Source organism: Arvicola amphibius, chromosome 6 (assembly GCF_903992535.2).
Source record: "Arvicola amphibius chromosome 6, mArvAmp1.2, whole genome shotgun sequence".
Lineage (NCBI taxonomy): Eukaryota > Metazoa > Chordata > Mammalia > Rodentia > Cricetidae > Arvicola > Arvicola amphibius.
The window spans coordinates 82,291,180-82,315,963 of record NC_052052.2 but is presented as its reverse complement, the minus strand read 5'-3'; the positions used below and the strand labels follow the sequence as shown (position 1 = coordinate 82,315,963).

The following is a 24,784-nucleotide window of genomic DNA, read 5'->3' as shown; positions in this document are numbered from 1 at the left end:
ATTATTATATTAATAATATTAATGTCCTCGAAATTTAAACAGTATCACTTTTCTGGCTTCAGTTTTATGAAATGTACAAACCAACAGGGAGGAGGGGGTAATATTCAATGACACACATTTTTATCTTTGTTACCCCAAACAATAACAATTAATTATACAGCTTTGTGTAAAAATGACTACATCCACTGTAGAGCCAGACTACCCCTCTCCCATTCCCAGAACCACCCAAGAGAAGTAAAAAACAAAACAAAACAAAACAAAAAACCCAACCCATTGTGTTGCTATCACTGGAAGGCTTTGCTCAGTCAAACAAGAAAGCAGAAACTGGTTGCAGACTGCTGTCTTTGGTGCAAAGGAAGTAACTGCAGGGGCCTATTCCAGGGACTCAGAGATTCATGGCCAGATTGGACACCTGGCAGATGCCCAGGGAGAGCTTGACTGTTGGACCGGCTGCGTTGATGCTTTGGTAAAATTTCTTTCCTTTCTCTGGGCCTCATTCCTCTCTCACTCAGTTATTCTGGGAGTTTATGCTCGCTTCCGCCTGCCTTCGAGATTCCGGAAGTTGCTGGGTCTCAGCTTCATCTCAGCAAACTGGATTGAGTACTCATGGCCCTTCCAATGGAACCAGTTAACACCCTGCAAAAAAATCAGAGCCCTCTGGCTTAGTTTCCAGTTGGAAACCTGTTTGTGGATCATCACCATTTAGTTATCCAAACAGATTTTACAACTACTTTGCCTTTCACAGGCAGCTGCCTATGGGCTCTGTTTTCTGGTCTGTGTTGTGAAAACTTTCAAAAAGGCAGGCTGGATCTAGACCTACTCCATAGTTGAAGTCATTCAGGGCTGACATTCACACACATGAATATATACTTGTATGAGAATAATGATCAAGACTCAGCTTTACTGCATGTAATTCGGCTTTCTTGACACATACCACTGTCAACCTTGGGAGATCCTTGAAGGATAAGTCAGTTTGTTGATATGCTGTCACAGTGCTGGGTACCCTCACTTCAAGGACATCCATCTTTGAGATGTTGCCAAAGAATTTTCTATAAGACACCATTTGTACCCAGGTGTCTTGGTTCCACTTGTGGCTCTTTCACAGGGCCTAGAGATGTTTGAGTTTCCACTCAAGAGTATGCAGGGGATGCTCAGGTTAGGCCATCACAGTTTCAGGCTCTATTTCTGACCTTGCCACTGACCTTTTCCCCTGAGTAGAACTACAAGGAACATTTCCCTAGACAAAACAATGGCTAGTGAGATGAGAGAAATTACAAGATTCTTTTAGTTTGATTCTAGTTTTTGGCATTTGGCGAGAGTGGCTAGTTCATTTCACACAATAACCACACAGTTACAGTGAGGTCCTGTAACCTGACAGGTTGTTCCACCTACTGACCTCTCTTTCCTTCAAAAGAAGTTCAAGGCTGGCTAGAAGCCAAAAATCCTTGATGGTGGGATTTGAAGCTGGAAAGGGAAAAAGACCTCACGAAAGCCACATGGTTGTCTGAGTAGAGCCAGAGGTATATCTGAGCTCTTGTGAGTTCTTTGTGGCCTCTTATGCCATCTTTGCTTTGAAAATTGGGTTGAAGTAGAATAAATGATGTGTTCTTCTTTTTTGTTTTTTTGAGACAGAGTTTTCCTGTAACTCTGGAGCTCTTGTAGACCAGGCTGGACTCAAACTCACAGAGATCTGCCTGCCTCTGCTTGCTGGGATTAAAGGTATATGCCACCATAATAAAAACTAGCAGCCCTCAGTACCTGCTGCATGTCAAGAGTTACCCATGGAGCATTTTTCAAAATACCCCGAAATCAAGTGCAACAAAACCACAAACACTCGGGAGGTTGCTATCCTGCCCCTACCAGACAGCTGGGAACTGTGACATATAACGTGGGCTATTGTACTTTCTATAAACTCACTGGGATCTGGAACAGACCTGGTTAGGGTTAAACATGATGTGACCCGGAGACCATACTTGTTCCTTCTCCCTGGGGGAGGGGATGGATGTTTCAAAAGGACCTAATTCTGGGATTAGCCATGATTAAGTAGCTGGCCCCACTTGCTGTTGTTTTTTTGGCTCCTGCTAGTGTAGACAGGGCTCAGCAAGGTATGCTTCTGAGTGTGCTTCCTTTACTTTTTTTTCTAAATATTTCAAAATTCTGTGATGGTGGGAGTTGTATGAGAGTGTATGGGACTCAGGGAAAAATCAGGGGCTTACGCATATGGGGGTTTAGCCATGCTTCCAAAATCAGAAGAGCCATTTGTCAAAGGATGTAGGTACCTTAGTAAAAGAAGGGGAATTTGAAATTCATGCTTCATCCCATGTCTTTCTTGGGAGTCTGAAGACACTTGTGGGCCTGAACTCTGCCAGGGTCTACATTACCCCTGCTTCCCTGAAATAGTGTTCACCTTCACTAACTTCACAGTTTTTTTTTATTTGAGGGAAATTCTATATTTGTGACCTATTTGGATAGTGCTTGGTTCTTCTTGAGCTCTTCAAGACTTAATATGTGCTGTTTTTATCTTAGATGATTTGTCCCTGAGATTCCTCACTGTGTTGGAAGATAACAAATTTTCTAATGAGGTGTCCTTCCCTGACCCACATCTTGCTTTTCTAACCTTGTCAGTTGTGGGCTGTCATAGACTACTCACCTGACTGTGGTTATTGTCCCCATATCTGCCCATCAGGTTGACACGATGACAGTTTTTATACCAAAAAGCTCCTTTGTAGGACAGAGCACAGTTGGTGATGGCTGAATCTGTGTCCTTGTCATAGGTGGAGAAGGATCTGCCATTGTGATAGTTCATGGAGTCGCCTGATTGAGAGTAAAAGAGAGAAAGAAAAGAGAATAAAGACCCCCAAAAATCACAGTTGCACTACCCCCCAAGGTTGTGTAGGGCAGAACCAAAGGTAACAACCGAAAGATCCATGGGTATGCTGGCATTGAACCTCAATTCCAGAATGAGGGTTGAAGCTTGGATTATGAGTGTCACCCTCACCACTTATCTCTGAAGAAAAGCACTGTTCCTTGGTAAGAAAGAAGGCTGCAGGTGGCTCTGGAAGGTTCTGTTCAAGTCCCATCTCTTTGGTTTTCTAACTGTGACCTGACATAAGCCAAGTGTTCTTCTAAGCCTCAGTTTTCTCATCTATAAAATGCAGCTATCCCATGAATTCTGTCTACTTCACAGTGCTGTTATAACACTGGATGTAAAATTTTTTTCTGGACAGGGAGACTGGCATGCAAGCATCCAGGGTTGATGTTCATGATTTGTTTACATTTTCTTTGCATAAAAGACCGATGAGGATAAGGAGAAAACTTTGCATTTAATAATGATGTTTGGGTCAGGTATGGTGGGAAACATCTGTAATCCCAGCATGAGAGTGGGGTAGGCTAAGGTAGGAAGCCCACATTGAGGACAGCATGGGCTACAGAGTGAGACTGTGTGCCAATAAACAAAACAAAAATAGTAACAGTGGGCTTGTCCTTCATATACAAAGATATCTGGCTATGGTCATAATTAAGACTTTCAGTCTCTAAATATTCAGATAGCTTGGTATCACATAATTATTTTATAGAAGTGTTTGCTACCAGGCTGGTATTATCTGATTCATATGTAAGAACCTCATTTACATACACGCTACTTGGGAATATTGTCTGGGTCCTCCTTACTCTTAAACCATATAATTGTGTGCAGGCGTTCTAAGACATCCAGGTATTTGATGCTGAGGTCCTGGAGCAAGCTTTCAATGGATCTCAGGAGTCTTTTTAACTAACAATGCTATTCATAACATACAGAGAGCAAGCAGATCATTAATGAATATTTCTGTGAGGCACTACCACCAAAGAATATAGGAAGCTACAACCTGAAGATGTAAGTCTGAGAGAAGGGAAAGAGTGTTCTCCTTCATCAGAGATATAAACAGTAGACACAGGCAACATTCTTCTTGGTTGGTGGATTTTCTTGCCATGTAACAAGATTCTTCCTTCCTCATGCGATCTCAACCAAAAAGGTATTTATTGTCAGGTGATAAAGTGTCAGATATTTTTGAGGCATGAAAGCACTAAAATAACTTCCACTCCTGACTGTTTCTCTTCCTTCCTACCAAATTGCCTCTCAAAGGAGCTTTGTGTCCCCTTTCCACTGCAACCTGGTTTTGGGACCCATTAGTGAAAGGTGAAGACTTTTCCCTTTCTAGAAGGACTCTCAGAGAGGTTGCAAATCTGTCTCCTGTTTTCATAAGTATAAAATAAGACCACCCAAAGAGCCATGGCTTACATGAGGTGATCTACATCCTTTACCTGGCCTGTCCTTGTTACCACTACTCTTCACAGGCACACACACACACACACACACACACACACACACACACACACACACACGCTCCTTCTGTGAGCCTCTTGGACAAATTCCTGAATTTTCCTAAGCCATTTCCTCATCTTTATGTCATTTTACTAAAAGACATTTGCAAGGGTTCAGTGGGCTTGGGGAGCAGCCCAGTTAAAGAATGCCTGCAATGATGGGCTCTACCTCATAGCCTAGATAAGAATGGCTTCCTTACATTTTGCTGCTCTAATGTAGAATCAGAAAACTATACAAAAACCACTTCAAGTCAAAGACATTTTCAAAACTAGGGTTATGATCTAGGTGAAGAACAAAAGGTGTCTTGCCAGTCAGTCAAGAGTCTAGCCATGCCAGGAATGTGGGCATCACCAGGAAACATAAGAAACATAGTATCTGGTCCATGTCCCTGACACCTGGTTATGCCAGAATCTGAACATTGGCACATCCCCATAGACATCGCGTGCCTATCACAGGAAAGCACTGAGGAGGCTTTGGTGAAGATAGAGCCTTTGGAAGACCGTTTTCCCATCACTCTACAACTATTAGCTACAAAGGAACAAGAAACATATTTCTTTAAAAAAATGAGAGTCATTATAACTCAACCATAGGTGACATGATTTCCGACCTGCTCTCTGTCTCAGAGATCAGATGTTGGCCAGACCCTTTTAATGATAGCTTTTCTGGATTAGCATACAGAAGACATTCAAATATCTACTGATTCAAGTGAGTGGATGGGTCGGGAAAGGAAGACATGAAGGATTGGTGAATGAAGGAATCCACAGGAAGTAGCTAACCCATACCTGCCGTTCCACTGTATCCTTCTACCTTCAGCTTGTAGCGACTCTTGGCGTCTCCCACACTGAATCTGTCGTACACTGCAAAGGCTGACTCCCCATGGTCTTGTAGGTCCACTCGGAGCTCGTACTGCCCTTGGGCTGTGATTTTGCTTAGGTTATCCAGTCCTGTGGATGACAAGCAAGAACTTATAAGAAAGCACAGGTGACCAAGGCAGCCTGGGAACACTCAACAGTGGAATATATCACACAGAATGAAGCTTGAAACCTTCTCTGTGGCTGGTATGATGTCAGGCAAAAAACAAATGTCATGTTTCTGAGCCTCATAGAAAACAGTTCAACGCCTTTGCTTATCAACTTCCTACACTTCCTATTGCATCATGAAGCTCAGAGGGACATGACTTACACACTTTAAAACTCCTAATTGGTGTGAAGCAATAAATACCACTGGGATGGAAGTCTCAGGCTGTCAGGCAATGGTGCAGAGAATGATGCTGTGTGCAGGTAGCTTGTGGGAAAGTGTCCCTGATGGATGATGATGGCACTATACTATGAACTTGGACATTTTTAATTACAGGGTATTTATGACACTGGCTAGATTACCATAGATAAACCATAACACCTCCTTGAGGGTCTGTTTCCTCGTGAGCAAGATGGGACTTCTGCTCTTTGCTGGGATGTTCTGGGTGAGAGATCGTCACTATGAGACATGAGACCTGTTCAGTGTCTGGAGCTCAGGAGGGAAGCAATCCATGGCAGCAGTGAGGTTGGTTTCATAACTAGTTTAGCGTCTGACTTAACGCTAGGTTGACCCATGAGGGTTGTCTTATTAACACTTTTGTTTTTATGACCTGGAGCATGTAATTAGCCCAACATTCTGTATCTCCCACAAAACTTTTTTCATCTAATCCTTAACTTTCCCTGTTGCTCACTGCAGTAGGACAAGTGATGAAGACAGAAATAGGCATATCTGACTCAAGCTTTCAGAGCTGCATTACCAAGCCAGAATTCTTCTCTGCGGTCCCCAAACCCAGCAGCATAGGCCTTCCAGTTTCGATAGAAGTCCTCACGTCCATTTTTGCGTCTCAGGAAAACCTACAACATAACGTATGTGGGTACACTTAAATGATGGAAGGGAAGAGAAGATGTCTTTCTGGTAGGAGGAGCACCAGGCTGTGGGAAGAGCACCCATCTCCAGCTCTGTTCATTGCTTATTTGCTGTGTGACTTTGGATACACCATGCTTTCCCCAACCTGCCTTGAGTTTAGGTCTTCTGGAAACTAGGAACTGAAATACTACTTAGCTCTGGTGACAGTGGTACCTCAGTGCCTCTCACCAGTCTTCATGAAATGTGACACTGAAGTTAACAGTGGAAGAGAGGTTGGGGGCAATGACTTGCAAACAAGGTTTCTTAGTAAAACAATATATCCCATACAGCCAACATGACCATGGGATTGAAATAAATTCTGAAATTCTGAACATATTCCTGGTAGAGAGTAACTACAAGTGCTGGTTGATATAAGCAGTAGATTTGATTGTCAGCATCGCTGCTCTCAGAGTTGTTTGAGAAAGGACAGAATAGATAAATTATAAAACAATTATTTCCTATGCTACTTTCTTTAACTTACAGTTCTTTCTCCCCACTCTTCATTTTTCTACCTATTCACCCCACTTCTCGTCTGCTTTTTCTTTCACTCAGGGTCTCAAATAGCCAAGAATGGCTTCAAACTGATATTTTAAGATGATCTTAAACTCCTGATTCTTCTGCCTCCAACTCCTGAGTACAAGTAGACATTTATCAACTATGCTTGGTTTTATGCAGTTCTGGGGATTAAATTCAGAACTGTACATTCCAGGCAAACACTCTACTACATCAACTACATCTCCAGCCCTTGTTTTCTATTTAAATAGGTAATTATGAAGGGTTTCCATGTGACAGGGACTACCTTGCAACACCTTATGCATATATATGTTAGAACACACCGTGAAGAGGATATATATTCTCCATGTCCCCCTGCGCTGTCTGGGACCTCTGGAATCTACTGTGGTACTTACAATCCATCCACCTCCATCTGAGGTCATATCACAGTAGACATCCAGTGCTTGAGTCTTATCACCATTTATATAGATGGTGTAGAGACCAGAGGTGGTGTCGCCATTCAACATTGCTTGAGAGCAGTCCCTGGGGAATGGGTACAGGAGTCCAACTGCAGGATGAAGAGAAAGTGTGACTCTGGGAGCAGAGGGAGGGGTAAGTACTTCCAGAAAAAACTGCTGGCCAGCTGGGCAGTGGCTCATTTCCTAAAGGCAAACAGCTCCTGCTTCTCTAAGTCAATGCTCCTTCATGCTGAAGGAGAGGGAATATATATTAAACTCAGCAGTGCAGAGCCAGACACTGAGCTAGGAATTCAAATACAACACCTCATCTTCTCACATGGTACCTGTGAAGAAGGGATGTTTTTTGATCACATGGTAAAGATGAAAAAAACTAAGGCTTTTAGAAGGTAGATAACGTCTATGCTATATCCAGTAAGTCATGGAGATAAGGCCTGGATCTAGATGAACTCTAAGTAGCCCTCCTTTGCCTTTCACCAGGATGTCTGGAATTATTTGCATACATCTACATCCCCCAGGCTTCCAATCACTAGTTGGGAATTGGTACTTTTAGATAGTTTTGCTTGAAAAGTGTAAAATAGAAGTTGAAGAGGAAGTGGAAGTTTGATTCACTGTTACAGGGTCAGACCTTAAGACTGTGTCCTCCATCGACCCCTTACTTGTGGTAAAGATGGTTTGGATCAGCTTGCTCCTTAGGGATCCACTCAATGCTTGGATCCTCACTGTGTAGTGGGTGGAGGGACTCAGGTCTGCCAGGCTGTAGGAGGTGGTATCTGGTCCCACAATGACTTCCTGTGGGCAGGAGAAAGAATCAGTTTGGTCCCAGATAGTCTCATGGTAGAGAAGCCCTCTTACTGATCCATGCAATTATCAATTCTCTCAACAGAAATCTACTCGGTACCTACTGCATGGCAGATTCCATGTGCACATCTAGAATGACAGAGATAGGGTGCTTTATGAGTAAAGGTTCTGGGAACAGAAAAGTGGAGAAAGTTAAAATAACTACACTTAGTTTCAGATGGGAGTGGTAGTGGAAACTGGCAAAGAGGGATTAGGGATTACAAAATACCTTTAATGACAAGGTATGCACTTCACAGTGTATCCTTAAAAGAAATGGGGATATTGGAAAGGTTTTTGAATAAGCTTAACCCGTTGAGGTTTAAGAAGCTTAAGCTGATGGTAAGGTGAATTGCACAAGGAAGGGGTGATAGACATTGAGAACATTTAGGTCAGCAGTTCTAAAGAGGGCTCTCTCTGTTACACCTTCAAAACAGCCTGATACCTGGGCCTTAGCCCAGACTTACTGAATTATCACAGGATGGGGAGGCAGATGTATATCTAGGAAGCTAGGAGTCATATTTAGGATTTATTGAGTCAGAAGATGATGGTGCTAGCCCAGTAGGTAGGCCAGGATGTAGGCTTGAGCTGACCCCGGAAGGACAGACGTGTGACTCACGCTATGCTTGTGACTGGTCCCTGGGTTGCTGTCTAGATTAGTGGCTGAGCTCAGTTTGTAGAAGGTCTACTTTGTCTGATGCTCACTAGGTTCCAATTCTTATTAGCAGATAACCTTGGTGGCTGAGACTGAATCCATTCTCCATCCTGGCAGCCCAAACACAACCCTACTTTCTACAAAGCATAGCTGTTGACTGTAGTTAGTCATAGGTCAGTGTGGAGGCCCCTGGAAGGTTCTCAAACTTCCTAGGAACTGGGAATAAATGAAGGAATTGAAAATAAGAGAATCTGAGACACTTGCTCCCAATCCATAATTTGTTGGTGATAAAGGATGGTGTCACATCCTTCTGGTCTCCCAGCACCTTATCCATGATTCATGGGTGTTCACTCAATGCCAGAGGCCCAGTGAACTTTGTGTGTACCTCAGATATGGTCCTTGGGGAGGGATCAACTTTCAGGTGCAAAGTCAGGCTCACTGAACTGCCTGCAGATAGAGTTTCATTCTTATTTATGCTTCTGTGTTCAGTCTTCTAAGCAACTAGGATGGCCTAAAATATGACTCATGAGCCATGGGGATCTTAGAACCCCAGACCTGGAGAAGACCTTGGGTATCTGGGAGTGCATCACACTTATTTTAAAGTTATGTACAGGGATAACATAGAGGACTAGCTCCAGTTCATGCTGTGGAATTATCCATTGAATACCAACTCCAGAAAAGGAGGGGAAACTAGAAATGTGTCTACTTCTGGTTAAACATGGCAGATTGGAAATATCAATATGCCTCTACTTACTTCTTATACCTGCCAAAAAGTGAGTCAAGTATAAAGAATGAAACCATAAAAGTGAAGGGGAAGAGGGAAGAGAGGAACAGGTAGATCCTATGAACCTTGCTGGGCAGAAGGTAGGTGGTAGAGAAAACACTTCCCACAGGGCCAGAATAGAGAGAGCTAGGGACTAACTGGAGTGGGCAGAGCCACCAGATGCTGGCTGACATACACTGAAGCATCCACCAAGTTCCTGATGCATGTGTACAACAGCACAGCTGCCTTTGTAAGCAGTGTGGGATTCAACAAAGGTTCCATAAGTTTAGAAGGTTTGTATGAGAACTTGTTAGATTCCCCATTCTCTCTGTTCCCTCCCAGGACAGATGCAAGGATGAAGTTCACTCTCTAGAGCATCCGAGTTAGAATGGAGGCTCTGGATTCACCTCTACCAGGATCAGCTGATGAGGAGGTCAAGGTACCAACTGGAAGTGCAAGATCAAGAGAAATGTACACAGTAAGACTCAAGCTCTATGGGATTACCCCACAAATTGCCAATGCACAGCTGATTTCTACGGTGAACCACAGTATCGCAAAACCCTTATATGCAGCTCGACTTCCAATCGACTTCTTCATTCTTGGTTCAACTAGGAAAGGGTAAACCAGGACTAAGAGACACTGGGACAAGGTTTCTAGCATGAAGAAGGGAGACCAGACCAAACCACACAAGACCAAACCATACTATGTCAAACTGCAGCATAATGAAGTTTGGAAGAAACATAATATGAGCTGTAGACTACAACAGCAGTGATGTGTATTTCTTAGCTAAAGCGAAGATGATCCACAGAACATAAATGAGGTGGTGGGAAATGCTGAGTATGAATAGAATAAGCAAGTTAGCCTAGAAATACAGAAAAGCTCATGGGGGAGAAGACATAGTTAATATTGACAATAGATGTAGTTAGAGGCAGTGGGATATATCATAGTAGGTCAGGTATGTGCCACTTTGCCTCTACATGTGGCAAAGATATAAAAGATGCTGCTGGTGTTTCCTCAATGAAACATTAAATGACTTTGAGACAAACTCTTAAAATATCAAGTCTTATAAAATGTTGTCTGGGTAAAGTGAGAGGGGCGAGAGAGCATGACTCACAAGGTCTGGAGCCATGTCTAGTCTCTACTAGTTTTTTCTAGATTCCTAGTTGCATTGGAGTAGGGAAACAGCATCAGGCAATTCTTTCCTCCTTTGACAATTATGCAGGTGTTTTGCATAGCAATGTGAGATTACAGATACCTTGACTGTGCCGTCCAGAGATTCATAGACCAGGAGGTAACCAGTGATTGATGCCCGGGGAGGTCTCCAGGTGAGGAGGGCAGTTTCTGATTGAACGTCAGTAGCAGTCAAGTCTCTTGGGGAATCGAGGTCTGGAGAAGACAGTGTGTAGCCAGGGAGTCACCAGATGTAGAGAAGAGAGTAGGAAGAGAACTGGGTTCATATCCCTTCCCTAACCTCCTTGATTATGTAGATGAGGAAGTTGAACCAACAATCTCCAAAGTCAAAGTTTATATGAGTCCCAAGTGTCCATAAGCCCAACATATTCCTGGTTGGTTTTGGTTGGAGTAGAGGAGAAAGAAGACCTGTGGAGAGCATTACTCCCACTCTTTCTAACTGAGAGGACTGAGGAATACTCATAATGACCCTCATCCCAGTAGAATAGACAATCCTTTATTTTCTCAAATTTTATATAAAAATCTCAATGCACAAAACCCCAGTGAAAATCTAATAAAACTAGCCTTAAAAACTTCTTAAAAACTATTTCCCTGCCTGGATCATGGGTCATTACACACCAAGATCAGGGCCAGTAGAGAAGTTTTTCCACTTAAAAGCCTTCCTTCCTTTAAATAGCCTTTCGTCATCTGTTGGGTCATTTCAGTTCAAGAGGAAACAGTTTGCTTCTTTGGGTCTTGACTGAGTGGGCACTGGTGAATCTAACTCATGCTGATGTAATTACATTGCAAGGGCCTGACTTAAGGAGAAAAGGCAGGGGAGGGGATGCAGTTGAAGATGCAGGCTGCGGGTGGGTGATTCAGAAGGGAAGACTTCCACTCTGGCTGTCTTGGTACCTGTGGTGAACTTGGTGGTGACGGCAGAGCTCTTCTGGTGGCCTTTTTCTGCAAAGATCCTCAGTGTGTACTCTGTGGCAGGCTCCAGGTCCTGTAGTTCATACTCCACCGTGTTCCCAGACACTGTGCGTGTAACTTCTGGCACTGAGTGTGAAAGATACATATGTGGCAAACAGTGTGTACACCTCCTTCTGAGACAGAACCCTTCAGTGACCCCACAGCCAAACAGGTTTGTTTTGAGATGGCTTACATTCCTTCTCTCTCTTGAGCACTCACACGACAAAAGATGGATCATACATGTTTTCAGGCAACAGATGGAAAGACGGGGATATGTCTGCCCATGCAGCATGGTGTACAGGCTGGAACAGTGTTGTGCTTGAGACACGGGCATATAGGAGAGTTGCAGGTAGCATCTCTGAGTCTTGGGCTACTTAAACTCAATTTTAGCTTGTTTCACTTCTGGCTCCCCTCCTTTTTCTCTGTGTATGCTTCCTATTACAAAGTACCAAATGCTGCCAAGTCAAGGATCACTGAATCCTCAAGGCTGAGGGGTGACAATTATAGATAACAAGAGCCTGGCAGTGGCTTTCAGGCCTATTGGTTCCTTTATGTCCAGTGGGGAGAATTATAGTTCCTTGGCAAAACTATTAATCTTATAATCATGGGGGACTCTTATTCTGCTTTGTTCAGACCATGGCTTCCCAGGCATGGGCCTTTAAATGCTAAAACTTTGGAAGTCCCTGGAAAATTGCACATCTTGGCCTCTTTGTACCATTATCAACAAGCCCCACTCTCCTTGATTAGTCCTGATTTAAAATGTCACAATTCCCTCCAACCCTTAGCCGATGTTTTAGGGGAGGCAACACCCCCCAGCCCTGTCTCAGAAGAGTTTCCATGCAGGGACTAGCAAAGAGCAAAAGAGATAAACTGAATTTTCCCTTCTGCCTCAGATTTGCTGTTCTTATAAAGAATTTTTTTAGGGTTTTGCCAGGGCTAAATTTAGATTAAGAATCCCCAGGCCTAGATTATGACGTCATGAAATAGTGTCAGTGAAAGCCAAACAATCATGAGCCATAAGATATGAAATGTGGGAAATGAAATACCAGTACCCTTTCTAGAATAACTCATCATAAAAGTATGGATGGGTTTATTGAAATAAGCTCTTTTTTCTCTCTCGGAATTGCATTCGTTTTGTTTCTTGGTGGCTGTGTTTGGCTGATGGTCTTAGCAAGAGTTCAGCTTGTCCACTGGGTAAACTGGTAAGCTGGGTGCAAAGGGAGGGGGAGATCAGAGTTTTCAATCAAATTTGTTATAATTAGGTCCTCCAGTGGCCTTTGAGAAGACTAGGCATCCCATGGCCTCAAATTTTATTTGGAGGCAACCCTTGACAATAACATTCAGGACTATTGGATTCTTTGTGTCCAATAGGGGAGAATTATATTTCCTTGCTTGAGAAGGTTTTGGTACCTTGAGAAGGTGGAGCCTGTGGAAGGAAGTGAGCCATTTGAGGTAAGCCTTAGGGTCTTGTTGCCTGCCCCATTTTCTGTTTACTCTGCTTCCTGCCTGTGGATACAGTTTACTCTGCTTCCTGCCTGTGGACAGCGACCAGCAGCTCTCTCTTCCTGCTGCCAGGACTTTCCTTCTATATGGGAAGTATATTCTTGAATGATACGCCACAATAAACCCTTTTCCCTTTCAGTTAATCAGTTATTCATTCCTTCACAGCAATGAGAAGAGTAACTGAAGAATCTCGTAGGAGAGGAGGTATGGGTCAGAAAAACACACAGAGGCTCCCGCTGCACCTACTTTTCTCCCCTGGAAAGGCTTACCTAACTCTTTTGAGGATGCAGTGGATGATGCAAGGATATGACTGGCTTTTCCAGTACGCCACTAAGTTTTATCATCCTGTGACATGTTGAAGGGAGAATGGGAGTAGTTTTCAGCAGACAAACCCTCATCAGAATGTAAAGTCTGTGATATAGGACTTACCTCTCTCTCCTGTATAGGAGATGACATAACTGTCCACAGTGGCGATGGCTGGCTGCCACATGGCCAAGGCTTCTGAGTCTGTGATGTTAGCTGTCTGTAGGCCAGATGGACCATCCAGAGCTGAAAAGATATGTTTGAGAGGGTTCGTCATGTTGGAGGATAATATCAGAGGACACTTGCTCTGGTATTCTGGTATGGTTCACAGAGTTGGGTATGTGGAACAGGCTAACCTAGCTTATATCATGACTCCTTCCTTTGATGGTATCTTAATTTGGAGCTTCATTTCCTCACCTGTAAATGGGCATAGTAATACTGGCTGTTTATTTCCTTGGTTCAGTTTTGATGTATACATGATGTTATGGGTAGTCAGATCCTGAAGATTGTTGAATGTGTGACCATAGTTATCATCACGAGTCTTGTGCCCTTTTCCAAGAAAGGGACATATATAGAGAAGATTTGTATGGTCAGTACTGCCTGAGACTTTTCTGAGCTTTGGGTGATATTTATATTTAGGGAGTCTTATATGTAATAATTCGGAGGTCTGGGATCTAGTTCTACTTTAGTTCATTTGCCTATGTCTCTGCGTCCTTGGGAAGGCCACTTCACTGGCTTCAGTTGTCAGTGGTGGCTACTGTAAGGAATTTACGGGGAAGGGAAACTCTCAGGATTTCAGTTGTTTATGATATGCTCATTAAAGTTTTTTATCCTATAATTCCAGCACTTCAGTGGATGAGGCAGGAGGATTGTGAATTGATAGTATCCAGGGCTATACAGTAAGACTGCCTCAATAAACCAACAACAAAAAGAAAAATAAATAAAAACAAAAGAAAGCTGTTTGAAAGTTAGGGGTGAGTTTTTAAAACTTATGTTTTAATGTGTGTGTGTGTGTGTGTGTGTGTGTGTGTGTGTGTATGTGTATGGGGTGTGCTCATGTGAGTACGGTTTTCCAGGCTTTGGATGTGGATTACAGGAATCAACGTTGAGTTCTCTGTAAGCACAGTGGATGCTCTTAAAAGACATCAACCTCTCTGGCCCTTAGAGGTTATTGTCAAATGAGCTGTTCTGACAAAGGTCTTAATCTCTGGCCTTTTTAAAATGACCTCATTCCTTGCTCAGTGTTTCTTCCTTGAAAGTTGACCTGAATGTGTTCTCTCTCTCTCTCTTTTACTTCTATCTCATCACTTAATTCCTGCCTCAACAGCCTAGGAAACAAAGGCAGCCGTCATCATCAGCTCAGGTCACAGGTTGGCATCTGAGCCCAGAAAACTGTCTTAGGTCAGGAAGTGACAAACCAATGCTGGGGAGCCAACACAACCCCTCCAAGTGTCTTCCTGCTTCATCATGTGTGTACAGACCCTTCTTTAACTGGTGGTTTCAATGAGGCCTTGGGAGGAGACACACCCAGCTTTTGTGTCTGTTGCTGTGGAGAATCATGAATGCAAGATTTATTTGGGCAAACAGAAGTCTGGGTGGAAAGTAGACAGAACTTTGAGTTCAGATAGGATTCAAATTAATTGTATATTACCAACTCTTGTATGGAATTGGATATTTTTGAAACTTCCTGGGGGCCTATTCTTCAGATCACTGAATGGACTGGGTTGGACAATTTGTTATATCTCAAAGGATAAATTGTTTAGAGACAAAGACTTCTGAAGAGAAAATTTCCACTTCATTCTCCCACAATAAGATCTATTATCCTTAAATTGGATTTCAATAGAAAAACAACCTCCATTTTCAATGGTTGATAGTGTTGGCCTGCGTGACCTATGTTTGAGCTGGACTCCACATTTCTAGTCTTGTTACTTTGCGGTCTCTGCATCTTGCATGTGCCTCTTCTATAAGCTGGGAATGCAACAGCAGTGAGCATGCAATGCAAAGCATTTGTCAATAGTGTCTCCTATGCAGCAGCTGCCAAACAGAGACCAGCTGCATCACAATTCTTGTCATCCCATCGCAGGGCAAGCATGCTTTCTGGGCTGTTCACAACGCTTCCAGGCATGGGGGGCGGGGAATGAACTGATAGTGAAGTCACACTTATGCTCACTGACGAGGGAAGCAAAATGGTGTTCATTTTACAAAGAGCTTAACTGGACCTCAGAAATTAGCTGGAAGCTCACGTGGCTAACACATGGAAGATTCAGGCTTTCAACTCAGCTCAGTATGATTCTTACGCTTGACCCTTTCACAGTAGTGGAATGGAGGCTGTCTCTGGGACAGCCCAACTTATTAGAGGCTAAGGATGAGCTGGAGGGAGGTGCTGGGTGTTCTAATTCCAGCTCTTTCCACTGGAGCAAGTTTCTGCAACTCTCTTTCATGAGTCATCACACTGAGGGAAATGCTGATCACTGCACACACCTGTGGTTAGTGACCCTGAGACAGGATCACTTTCTTCAAAGCCCTTTATGGCAATAATGCTGACATGGTATTCCACTCCAGGGGTGAGCTTCACCAAACGTGTCTCAGTATCGGTTCCATCCACCAACACCATGGCGGGGACACCTGGAAACCAGCAAAACAAGATCAGGGGTGGGGAAACTACATCACACTCATTCATCATGGCCAAATCCAACTTAGAGATGAAATGATATCTTTATGCAACCTCACTATTTTAACTTGCTCTCCTCTTCTCCCACCCTCTGGCATGAAGGAAAAGACCTTACTTTTTGTATAATGCTTTTTCCATTGCTGCAGATGCCAAAAACCCAGTCAGGAAAGGAAAAAATCATGAGGTCACAGTATACTAAAAATGGCAAGTTTCCTTTCGGGAAGGTGTTGGCATGATGCACAAGTTTTATTTTCTTTATTTTTTCCCTCTATGAACTCTGTGGGAAGCTTACAATGTAGCATATATCCATATTAACTCATTGACTTCACTTAAGATGCTAATTTCTCCCTTACTTTAAAAGATTCTCTTCATGATATAAAGATGGTTCCAGTTAAGTCTGTGCTCTTAAATTTATTAGGGAGTCTGGAATTTATATTTCTTAAAATTTCAGGACTGGGGAAGAATTTGCAAACAAGCTGGTCAATCTCCCCATGGAGATATTACAGTGTTGATGTTACCAACAAACTTGTCTTTATAAACACGCAACAACAGGCAACTTACTACTTACTAGCTCAGCGGCTCTCAAACTGTGTGTCTAGACCCTTTCACAGGGGTTGCCTAAGACCACCAGAAAACACAAATATTTGCATTGCAGTTCATAAAGGTAGCAAAATTACAGTTATGAAGCAGTAATGAAAATAGTTGTATTGTTGGGGGTCAATACAACATGAGGAACTGTATTAAAGGGTCACAGCATAAGGGATGCTAAGAGTCACTGTGTTTACTTGTGTTTGAACTATATTTTCCTGAGGTCTTCATTAAAGTCTGTGTGTTCTGGACTCTAGCTTTGCTAAGTCTGTAGTGAGCCTGGTAGATGTGGCTGCCAAGGGCAAAACCTAACACATATCGCAGGCAAGTGTTCCAGATGACTGTGATCATCAAAGAGGAAAGAGGGATATTAATTCCTCTGTTCTGTGTTCAAACAGTACTGGGTCCCATTGCCTTCAAGGTTTTTTTTTGTTGTTATTTTACAATTTCAAGACCAGAAAGGGTGTTAATAAAGTAACTTTTCCTAAGGTAGTATCTTCCAAAATGTCTTACATAACTTCCCAAAGGAAGTCTAGATGATCAAGAGAGAAGTGGTTGTCATTAGTCATGATGCTTGGGAAGAGGTGTGATAAGAACAGCCAGGGTCTGATTCACTATTTAATCCTCATCTTGCATGCACTTCCCACACTCTTTCATCTTTAGGTCCCCACCTCCTGTCATGGGCACGTAGGTAATCCGGAAGCTCTCCACTGGGGCAGTGGGTGCCTTCCAGCTGACGGTGGCTGCATTGTCAGTGATGTCTGAGAACGTGATTTCCTTCGGAGAACCCATGGCTGTCAAGGCAAAAACAAAACAGAAAGCCTGAAACATCACCTATCTTGTCCATCAGCAGTTTCTCCTGGATTTCTTACCCAGAAGCACTTAGTATCTGGAGCTGATGTCAGAGCCAAGCTTTAGGAATAGAGAATTGTGATACATGGTCACCTTGTGACATGAAACAAAATGTACTGCAGAGACAGTTCCTGTGTAGACCAGGAGTGACTTTGGGCTTCACCAAAGATGGATGTTAGCATGCCTGCTGGCTTCCACAGAGGTGAGGAGAATGCTCCACAAATCCAAACAACTTTCTTTGATTTCATTTTTAGTATTTTTCATGTCATTGTTTTCTGTTTCTTTTCAATGCTAAATCTTAAAAGCATATGGTTCTTTCCAAATTACATGGCTTACTCCTCATATTTTATGCCTGAGATGAAAACGCAGTTGTCACTATACAGAGGACCAAAGTAAACCTCCTTCCTCTCACCAACATTCTTCCAATGGGGCATTTCTGGATCATTGGTTGGGCAGCTGAGCCAAGAACATCCTGGCATCTGAAAACTAAGCTGACTTGGAAACTAATCTTGACAGCCCACTCCAGAATCTTCAAAGAGATCCAAAGCCAAGAATCAAGGTCAGGTCAACACTAAAGCTCCTACCAGTAGACCTGTGGAAGGTGCATGCCCAGGGGACATGTCTGCTGCCTTACTTTGTCCTCCCCAAATTTGGTTTCCTTTGGCTTTTCTTTATTTTTTGACTTAGGATTCTACCTGTTTCAGCTGTCATGCTAACTCAGACTCTAGTCTGCCTGCTTCCTTGTTACTTCCCGGCTTCAACCCTGTTGTTCATTAAGTTTGGAAACAGAGATTTTGGGAGAAAACTTTTTTCTTATCAATTTCTGGTCTTTTTTTCTAATCAGAAACATCTCCTCCCACAACTTTCTTCATTGAGCTGGAAACTACTCTGAGTCTCTGTGCCTGCCTGTTTTATTTTTTATTTCACCCTGTCCATGGCAAGTTTTTTTTTCTTTTTTAGACCACAGGGTCTCAGGAATCTACAAGATCTTAATTGTTCAAATACCACTGAAAGGCTGGGCAGCCTGGGGCAAGTCCCTTCCCTTCTACATTGGTTGCTCCATTCCTCCAATGGGGAAAGTGGTACCCACAGGAATGTTCTGAGGATTAGTGGGAATAATGGATGTAAAACCCTTAGCATAGCCTCTGGCACATGGAGAATTCACTAGATGTAATTGTCCTTTCTCTTTTCTTCCTCTTGGTGACCTTTTCCCATGCAGGATACCCTGAACTTTAAGGTACTTCCAGATACAATCTAGATGAGTCTAGCTGAGAGCAGACCTACTGATGTACATGAACTCTGTCTTGGAGGATTTCCCTATGCCTACTCAATTCACTGACATGTTTGAACTGGAAACCTTGCTGGTTAGTGTAGGTTTTAGAAGCTGTGTGTTATAGACAAAGCTTTCTCCTCTGGTCTCAGTTTTATCATCCTGAAAATGGAGACATTATCTACACTGTCTTAAATGCTGTAAGCATCAGTGACCTCATTCATTATGTTCTCAGGGGGGACTATTTGGTGGTAAGAGGACAAGCAGGTATCATCTGCATCAATATCACAGTAGGTATGGAATTCCAGGAGCAGTGGGCATGATATTTTCATACTTCCTAGGTATTTGTTGGTTCAGTGTGCAACTTTCTGCTATGAATAGGGTCCTCGAGTCTTGAGATCTACAACAGAAAGCTAAGCACAGAACAATGGAATCACATCTATTAAAAAGCTGGAGAGGGGCTGGGGATGTGGTTTAATAGGTAAAACAGAAATGTGAGAGTCTGAGTTTAGATGCCCAGTAGCCACATACAAGCTGGGTAGACATACCTGTAACCCTGTTTACAGGAAACAGAGGCGAGGAGTCCCCTTCCCTTCTATGAGATTCAGCTAGCTAGACCTACTGGATTGGCAAGCTCTGGGTTTTAATGAGATCTTGCCTCAGCATATATGGTGGAGGGTGATAGAGGATGACAACCAAATTCTGGCTCTGTAAACATGAACACATACATGCACCTGCATCTCTCAAACATGTATGTTGACACATGTATGAATAAACATTCATAACACACACACACACACACACACACACACACATTGAGTAGGAGAGTCCTAGGTATTGCTTTCTTTACAATTAGACTCAATTTAAAAAAAGAACTTCCTTTAGCTAAATACATGGAATTGATTAAAAAAATAAAAAGCTCTCAAAGGGCTTCTGCTTGCTCTCCACATAAAACCTCCCCTCTCAAAATCGATAGTGAATGCCTTTCATCAGTGGCAATTGTCAACCATTTAGAATCAGTTCCCTATCTACAAATTTGTATTGGTCACTTACTATGCATTAAGTTTATGTTCAGTTAAGACGATAGCTGGTAGGTTTATGGACAAGAACTTGGAAGTTGAAATAACCTTGCTAAGAGTTTCACCTTGACTTTACCCCTTACAAGCACCTTAGTACCCTGGGGCTCAATATTTACATCTGTGAAATGGGGCTGAAGATATTTCTCTTTTGTTTTGCCTGTGTACTGGACATTTGGCAACATGCCTAGCTGTGTGTGGCACAAAGCCTGTGCCTTTCAGTCGGTGGTGCCATCCTTATGCTTCCTTGGAAAAGACATGACTGAACCAGAGGCATCAGACATGGAAAGCCTGTGTTATATCAAAGGGTGATTTGCTAATGGGTATTTCTGAAATATGCTGACCAGGCTTCCCAAAGGATGGAAATGCAGCTCTAGGGTGTGGTTTCAAGTACATCTTGATTGACATGGGACTGAGGGGTTCAGAGGGGGCATGATTGGGAGATGTGGGCAGGTTACAGTTGGGGACTTTGTTCTGGAGGCTGAGAAGTGGTGTCAGTCACACTGGGGATTAAGACTGGAAGAGAGCTCCAGGGAGATATGTGTACTGAGAGAGACTGGGACAGACCAGGAAAATTCTTTCGGGTTTTTACTTTGAGCACCTTTGGTGGGCTGCAGGAGTTGTCTCTATTCTGTTGATGGGCTGCTTGCCTAATTTGGAAGGGACTTTCGGGATTGTGCACAGGGGCCTGGCAGCATTTCTCTTCCTAGAGGAGGAGGAAGCATCTCTCTGTGGAGGTCTGAGCACATCGGGGAAGAAAAGCTGCCACAAGTACAGGGACAGAGGAACAACACAAATACTAAGCTAAGTGTCCATAGGTAGGGCGACTTAGTGATAACTATGGGGTCATCTCAGGACATGCACACACAGCTTCAAACAGCAAGAATGCATGATACGTCTAAACACAGTGCTCAAAGAATTCAGTGTATGTAGAATTTTGTGTATTTGTACATTTCTGGAGAGAAGAAAAAGTGATACTCTTTATTGCCACTAGAGAGAACCACCGTGTAGCTACATAGTCTGTAACTGCTCTATTCTAGTCTTTTTAACTCTTGCCTTTTGTTGTCTATTAAAAATAAAACTTACAACTAACCATCGTGTAATAGCTAGCACGGGCAAAGAAAGAGTTAAACAGTCACTACTGGTGCCATGTTTAAATCTTATGCTGGCTTTTGAGTTAAGTTCTGCTTTCCAGATGAGGTGCTTGAGATTTGTCCAAGGTCCCATCGCTGCTAAGTGGGAGAAACATGATTAGGCTCTGAGAGTTTGCTCAGAGACCACTGGCTAACCACTAGGTTTTACTGCCTTCCCTGCTGCTCTGGGTACTCAAGTGTGGACAGCTGATGTCCAGACAGATACCTACCCTGGCCTCTCCTGGTCCCAGAGCATGTGTGTGCAGGCACACATGGGCACATGCATTGTTACACATGGTGTACCTATATATATGCTCATTTCTCACTGGCTGTGAATTTACCCCACAGAGAGGACCCTAAGAGGGGGTCTTCCCAAGAGAAGCAAGCTCTGCCCCCTTTTTTGTTCTTAAGAAAGCAAATCAACTCAACTCATGCTTAATCTTTTTTTCTTTTAGAACTACGGGGCTTCTAGAGAAAAAATATGCAAACCAAAACCAGTGATGAGAAGTAAACTTTGAAGAGCAGTGTTTATAAACTGAGGTCAGTCTGTGGCAGCCACAGGGAAAAGGAGATCAAAGTTGGGGTGGGGTACTCTGGAAGGCAACTATGTGCACTGTGTCAGCAGCGCATGAAGTGGGGGTACTGCATGCAAGAGAAGCGCTGCTTTTCCTCCCCAAATTAAGCACTGTCACTGCGTCTGCAAGTAGTGTTAGAATTTCTGTGGGTAGATTCTTTCAGCTTGTTCCATCCTGTCTCTTCAGACAATAGCATATCTGTCTCGGTGCTGGGAAGATAGTTCAGACTGTAGTGTGCTTGCTGCATAAGCATGCTGACCTGAGTTCAACCCTAGCAGCCATGTGGAGAGCTGGCATGGTGTCACACTTATAATCAAATAGGTTGGGGAGATAGTGACAAGGATCCCTGGCACTTGTTGGCCTGCCAACTAGCTGAATTGGTGAGCCCCAGGTCTTGGTCAGAGGTATCATATGAAAAAAATAAGGTGGGCTGGGAGATGGCTTAGTGGAAAATAAGGTCCTGAGTTGAAATCTTCTAAACCTACACAAGAAGCAGTGCCCAGCCATGTGAGTATAACCCTAGTGTTGTGTGCACGTGTGTGTGTGTGTGTGTGTGTGTTAGGGTGAAATCTCTGGAGCTTGATGGAGCAATTCAGCTCCAGGGTCAGTGAGAGACCTTGTCTCAAGAGAACAATATAGAGAATGATGGAGCAGGACACCCTACTTCCTCTCCTGGCCTTGGTGTACACGAAGGCATTAGCATTTGCATGCTCACACTTGTGTGCTTGCCATATCATACATGTATAATGGGCACACAGTATATTACTATGTTATATCTGTCTCTCCATTTCTGTAACACACACATATACACACACGAGACACACAAGAGACAAAGAGAGAGAGGGAAAGAGAGAAAGAGAGAGAGAAGGAGAGGGAGAGAGAGAGGTAGGGAGGGAAGAATGGAGAGAGGGAGGGAGGGAGAGAGAGAGAGAAAGAGAGAGAGAAAGAGAGAGAGAGAAAGAGAGAGAGAGAGAGAGAGAGAGAGAGAGAGAGAGAGAGAGAGAGAGAGAGAGAGAGAGAGAGAGAGAGAGAGGATGGCTTGCGAGTATGATACCTGAACTTGACCTCTGGCTTCCGCATACAAGTGAAAACACACACATGTGCACATATGCACACACTCACACTCACCACAAACCCACCTCTACACTCCCATACAACAAAACATGTCTTAATGTAGAGAATAGGGAGTTGGGACTAATAAGCTTTGTGTCTGTCAGACACAGTAAGTATATATATATTCATCGGTTATCAGTCACCTGGTTTGCTTATGAAAATAATTACAATAACACTCAAATAATCTCAGTATAGCAGAATGAGCTTAGGCACAACACTTTTGCTTTTTGGGTCTCAGATTCTTGATTCTGAGTTCCTCTGTATGTAGCTCATCATTTCTTGGGTTTTACCCTTTCCCTGGGATTTTCTGATTCCTTCCTCTGGTTCCTTTGCAGTAGCTGTCTCTATAGAATGCTGTTTTTCTAAAAAAATCACCATTCTTCCAGGTCTGTCTTTCTCCCTCTAAAGTGTCACATTAGTTTTATGACTGCAACAACTATGCATCTAACCATCTTTCCCTTTATTCTTGGCATAGCTGATAGGGAAAAGGGTCTATTTCTCCTCTAGATGGCACTGACATGTGTTAAAAGTGTCCATTCAACTTCGTGAACCTCAGGAAGACCAACCTGCTAGTCTCACGGGCTCTGTCTTTCAGTTTGCTAACCATGGTATTTATGGGATTGTGTGGGACATCTTCTAAACACTAATCCTTGCAGGTCTAGGTACCATGTGTCCATTGTCCCTCACTTAGTGCAACTGGAATATCTGACCAAAGAACAGACTATTGTGTTCTGAGTATATACTGTGAGAGAGAAGGAAGAGCTTTTGGAATTTAAAATGTCCTGTAGTTGCCAAGACGATAATATATTAGAGACACTGTGACTAGGTCTCCTTTACAGAACCTTTGCTGTGTATCGGGTGCCATGTCATGGGTTTTACACGAATTAACTCACTGCATCCTCACCACCCTGCTAGGTGTTTAGCCTTGCCCACACAGTCTAGGAAAACAGTCTATGCTTGAAGGAACTAGGATCCCAATGCCAACCTGCCTGCACCAGGAGCACTTGTAATTATGGAGCTCTACAGGAAGAGGATTCCTGAGTTTCCTCTCTCCTTTCTTGATTATTTATAGTACCCGTTGTTGCTATGGCACCTGTTTGTTCACAGTACCTGTTGTTGCTATGGTACTGACTGGCTGGGATCGCCTTCCACCGCTTATTCCATAGAGTTCAATTTCGTACTCAGTGGCCTCTCTGAGACCTGTTATGTCCCTGGTACGTTCGGGGGAAGGTAGGGTTATTTCTTGTGGTTCAGATTGCTTTTTGGTATCTCTGATCCTGAGAACAAAACTGTCGAATATCCCTTCATCAGCAGTCCAGGACAGACGGAAACCACCTGGAGTGGCATCTGAAACTAGAAGGTTGTCAACTTCCAGTTCAGCCTCTAGAGGAGAGAAGACAGCGGAAGAGGGAGGAAACAGAGCGTTAACCAGCAGTTCATACAAGCTTCTTCCTGGTGGGATATAGAGTATAGTGGCACCTCGGTTTTCAGAGACAGAGTATCCTGAGATACCAGGAAAGAAAACCGTTCCATATTAATAAGTCTAGTAGGGCAAGGAGAGGAAAAACATGGAGTTGACACATTCAATACAAGCCAAGCATACTCTTGCATCTGTGAGTTTTGTCTAAAAGTAATTGCATAAATCCACATCTGGACTTAGTGCCAGCCTCTCCCATGCATTATTAAATAAGTTCAAAGCCATAATTTGTTTACACTTGCTCTCTGTCTTCCAGTGGCTGAGTGCCCATCCTCTGTGAGTGCCTTTTCTTTTCTTTTTGAAAAGACAAATAAACCAGCTTTAATGATCTGTGGAACTGTCCATAACGAATCTGATGATTATATTCCCCTCGAGCCTGAGCAAAATGACTTAAAATATTCTGGTCTTTTGGCTTGTTCACAGGAGCTGATATACAGAAGAAAGCTGCTGTTCTTTACTTTCTTTTCTGTCAATTTTATTTTCTAGTTTAGCCATTAAGGAAGTGTTTAGGTGGTAGAATAAGGCTTGGAACCTCTTCAAATATATTCGTATATACTTTGTACCCAGGGTTTCAT

At 43.1% G+C, this 24,784-nt stretch overlaps 1 protein-coding gene across 4 annotated transcripts in view; it reads right to left on the bottom strand.

Annotated features, from left to right (window-relative positions):
• Nucleotides 1–213: 213 nt before the first annotated feature.
• The window catches only part of Tnc (tenascin C), a 57,800-nt gene continuing 33,229 nt past the window's right edge, over nt 214–24,784 (bottom strand). For 2 of the 4 annotated variants that reach the window (XM_038334118.1, XM_038334119.1), the window contains 12 exons: nt 23,843–24,115; nt 17,385–17,507; nt 15,936–16,079; nt 13,581–13,700; nt 11,592–11,735; nt 10,762–10,892; nt 7,911–8,043; nt 7,192–7,343; nt 6,135–6,231; nt 5,143–5,304; nt 2,651–2,814; nt 214–636 (listed from right to left, as the gene is read on the bottom strand). In XM_038334118.1, coding sequence (XP_038190046.1) covers nt 526–636; nt 2,651–2,814; nt 5,143–5,304; nt 6,135–6,231; nt 7,192–7,343; nt 7,911–8,043; nt 10,762–10,892; nt 11,592–11,735; nt 13,581–13,700; nt 15,936–16,079; nt 17,385–17,507; nt 23,843–24,115 — 1,754 coding nt within the window. In that variant the 3' untranslated portion in view covers nt 214–525. The remainder of the gene's footprint in view (nt 637–2,650; nt 2,815–5,142; nt 5,305–6,134; nt 6,232–7,191; nt 7,344–7,910; nt 8,044–10,761; nt 10,893–11,591; nt 11,736–13,580; nt 13,701–15,935; nt 16,080–17,384; nt 17,508–23,842; nt 24,116–24,784) is intronic. The other 2 variants (XM_038334120.1, XM_038334121.1) reach the window with 1 other exon arrangement.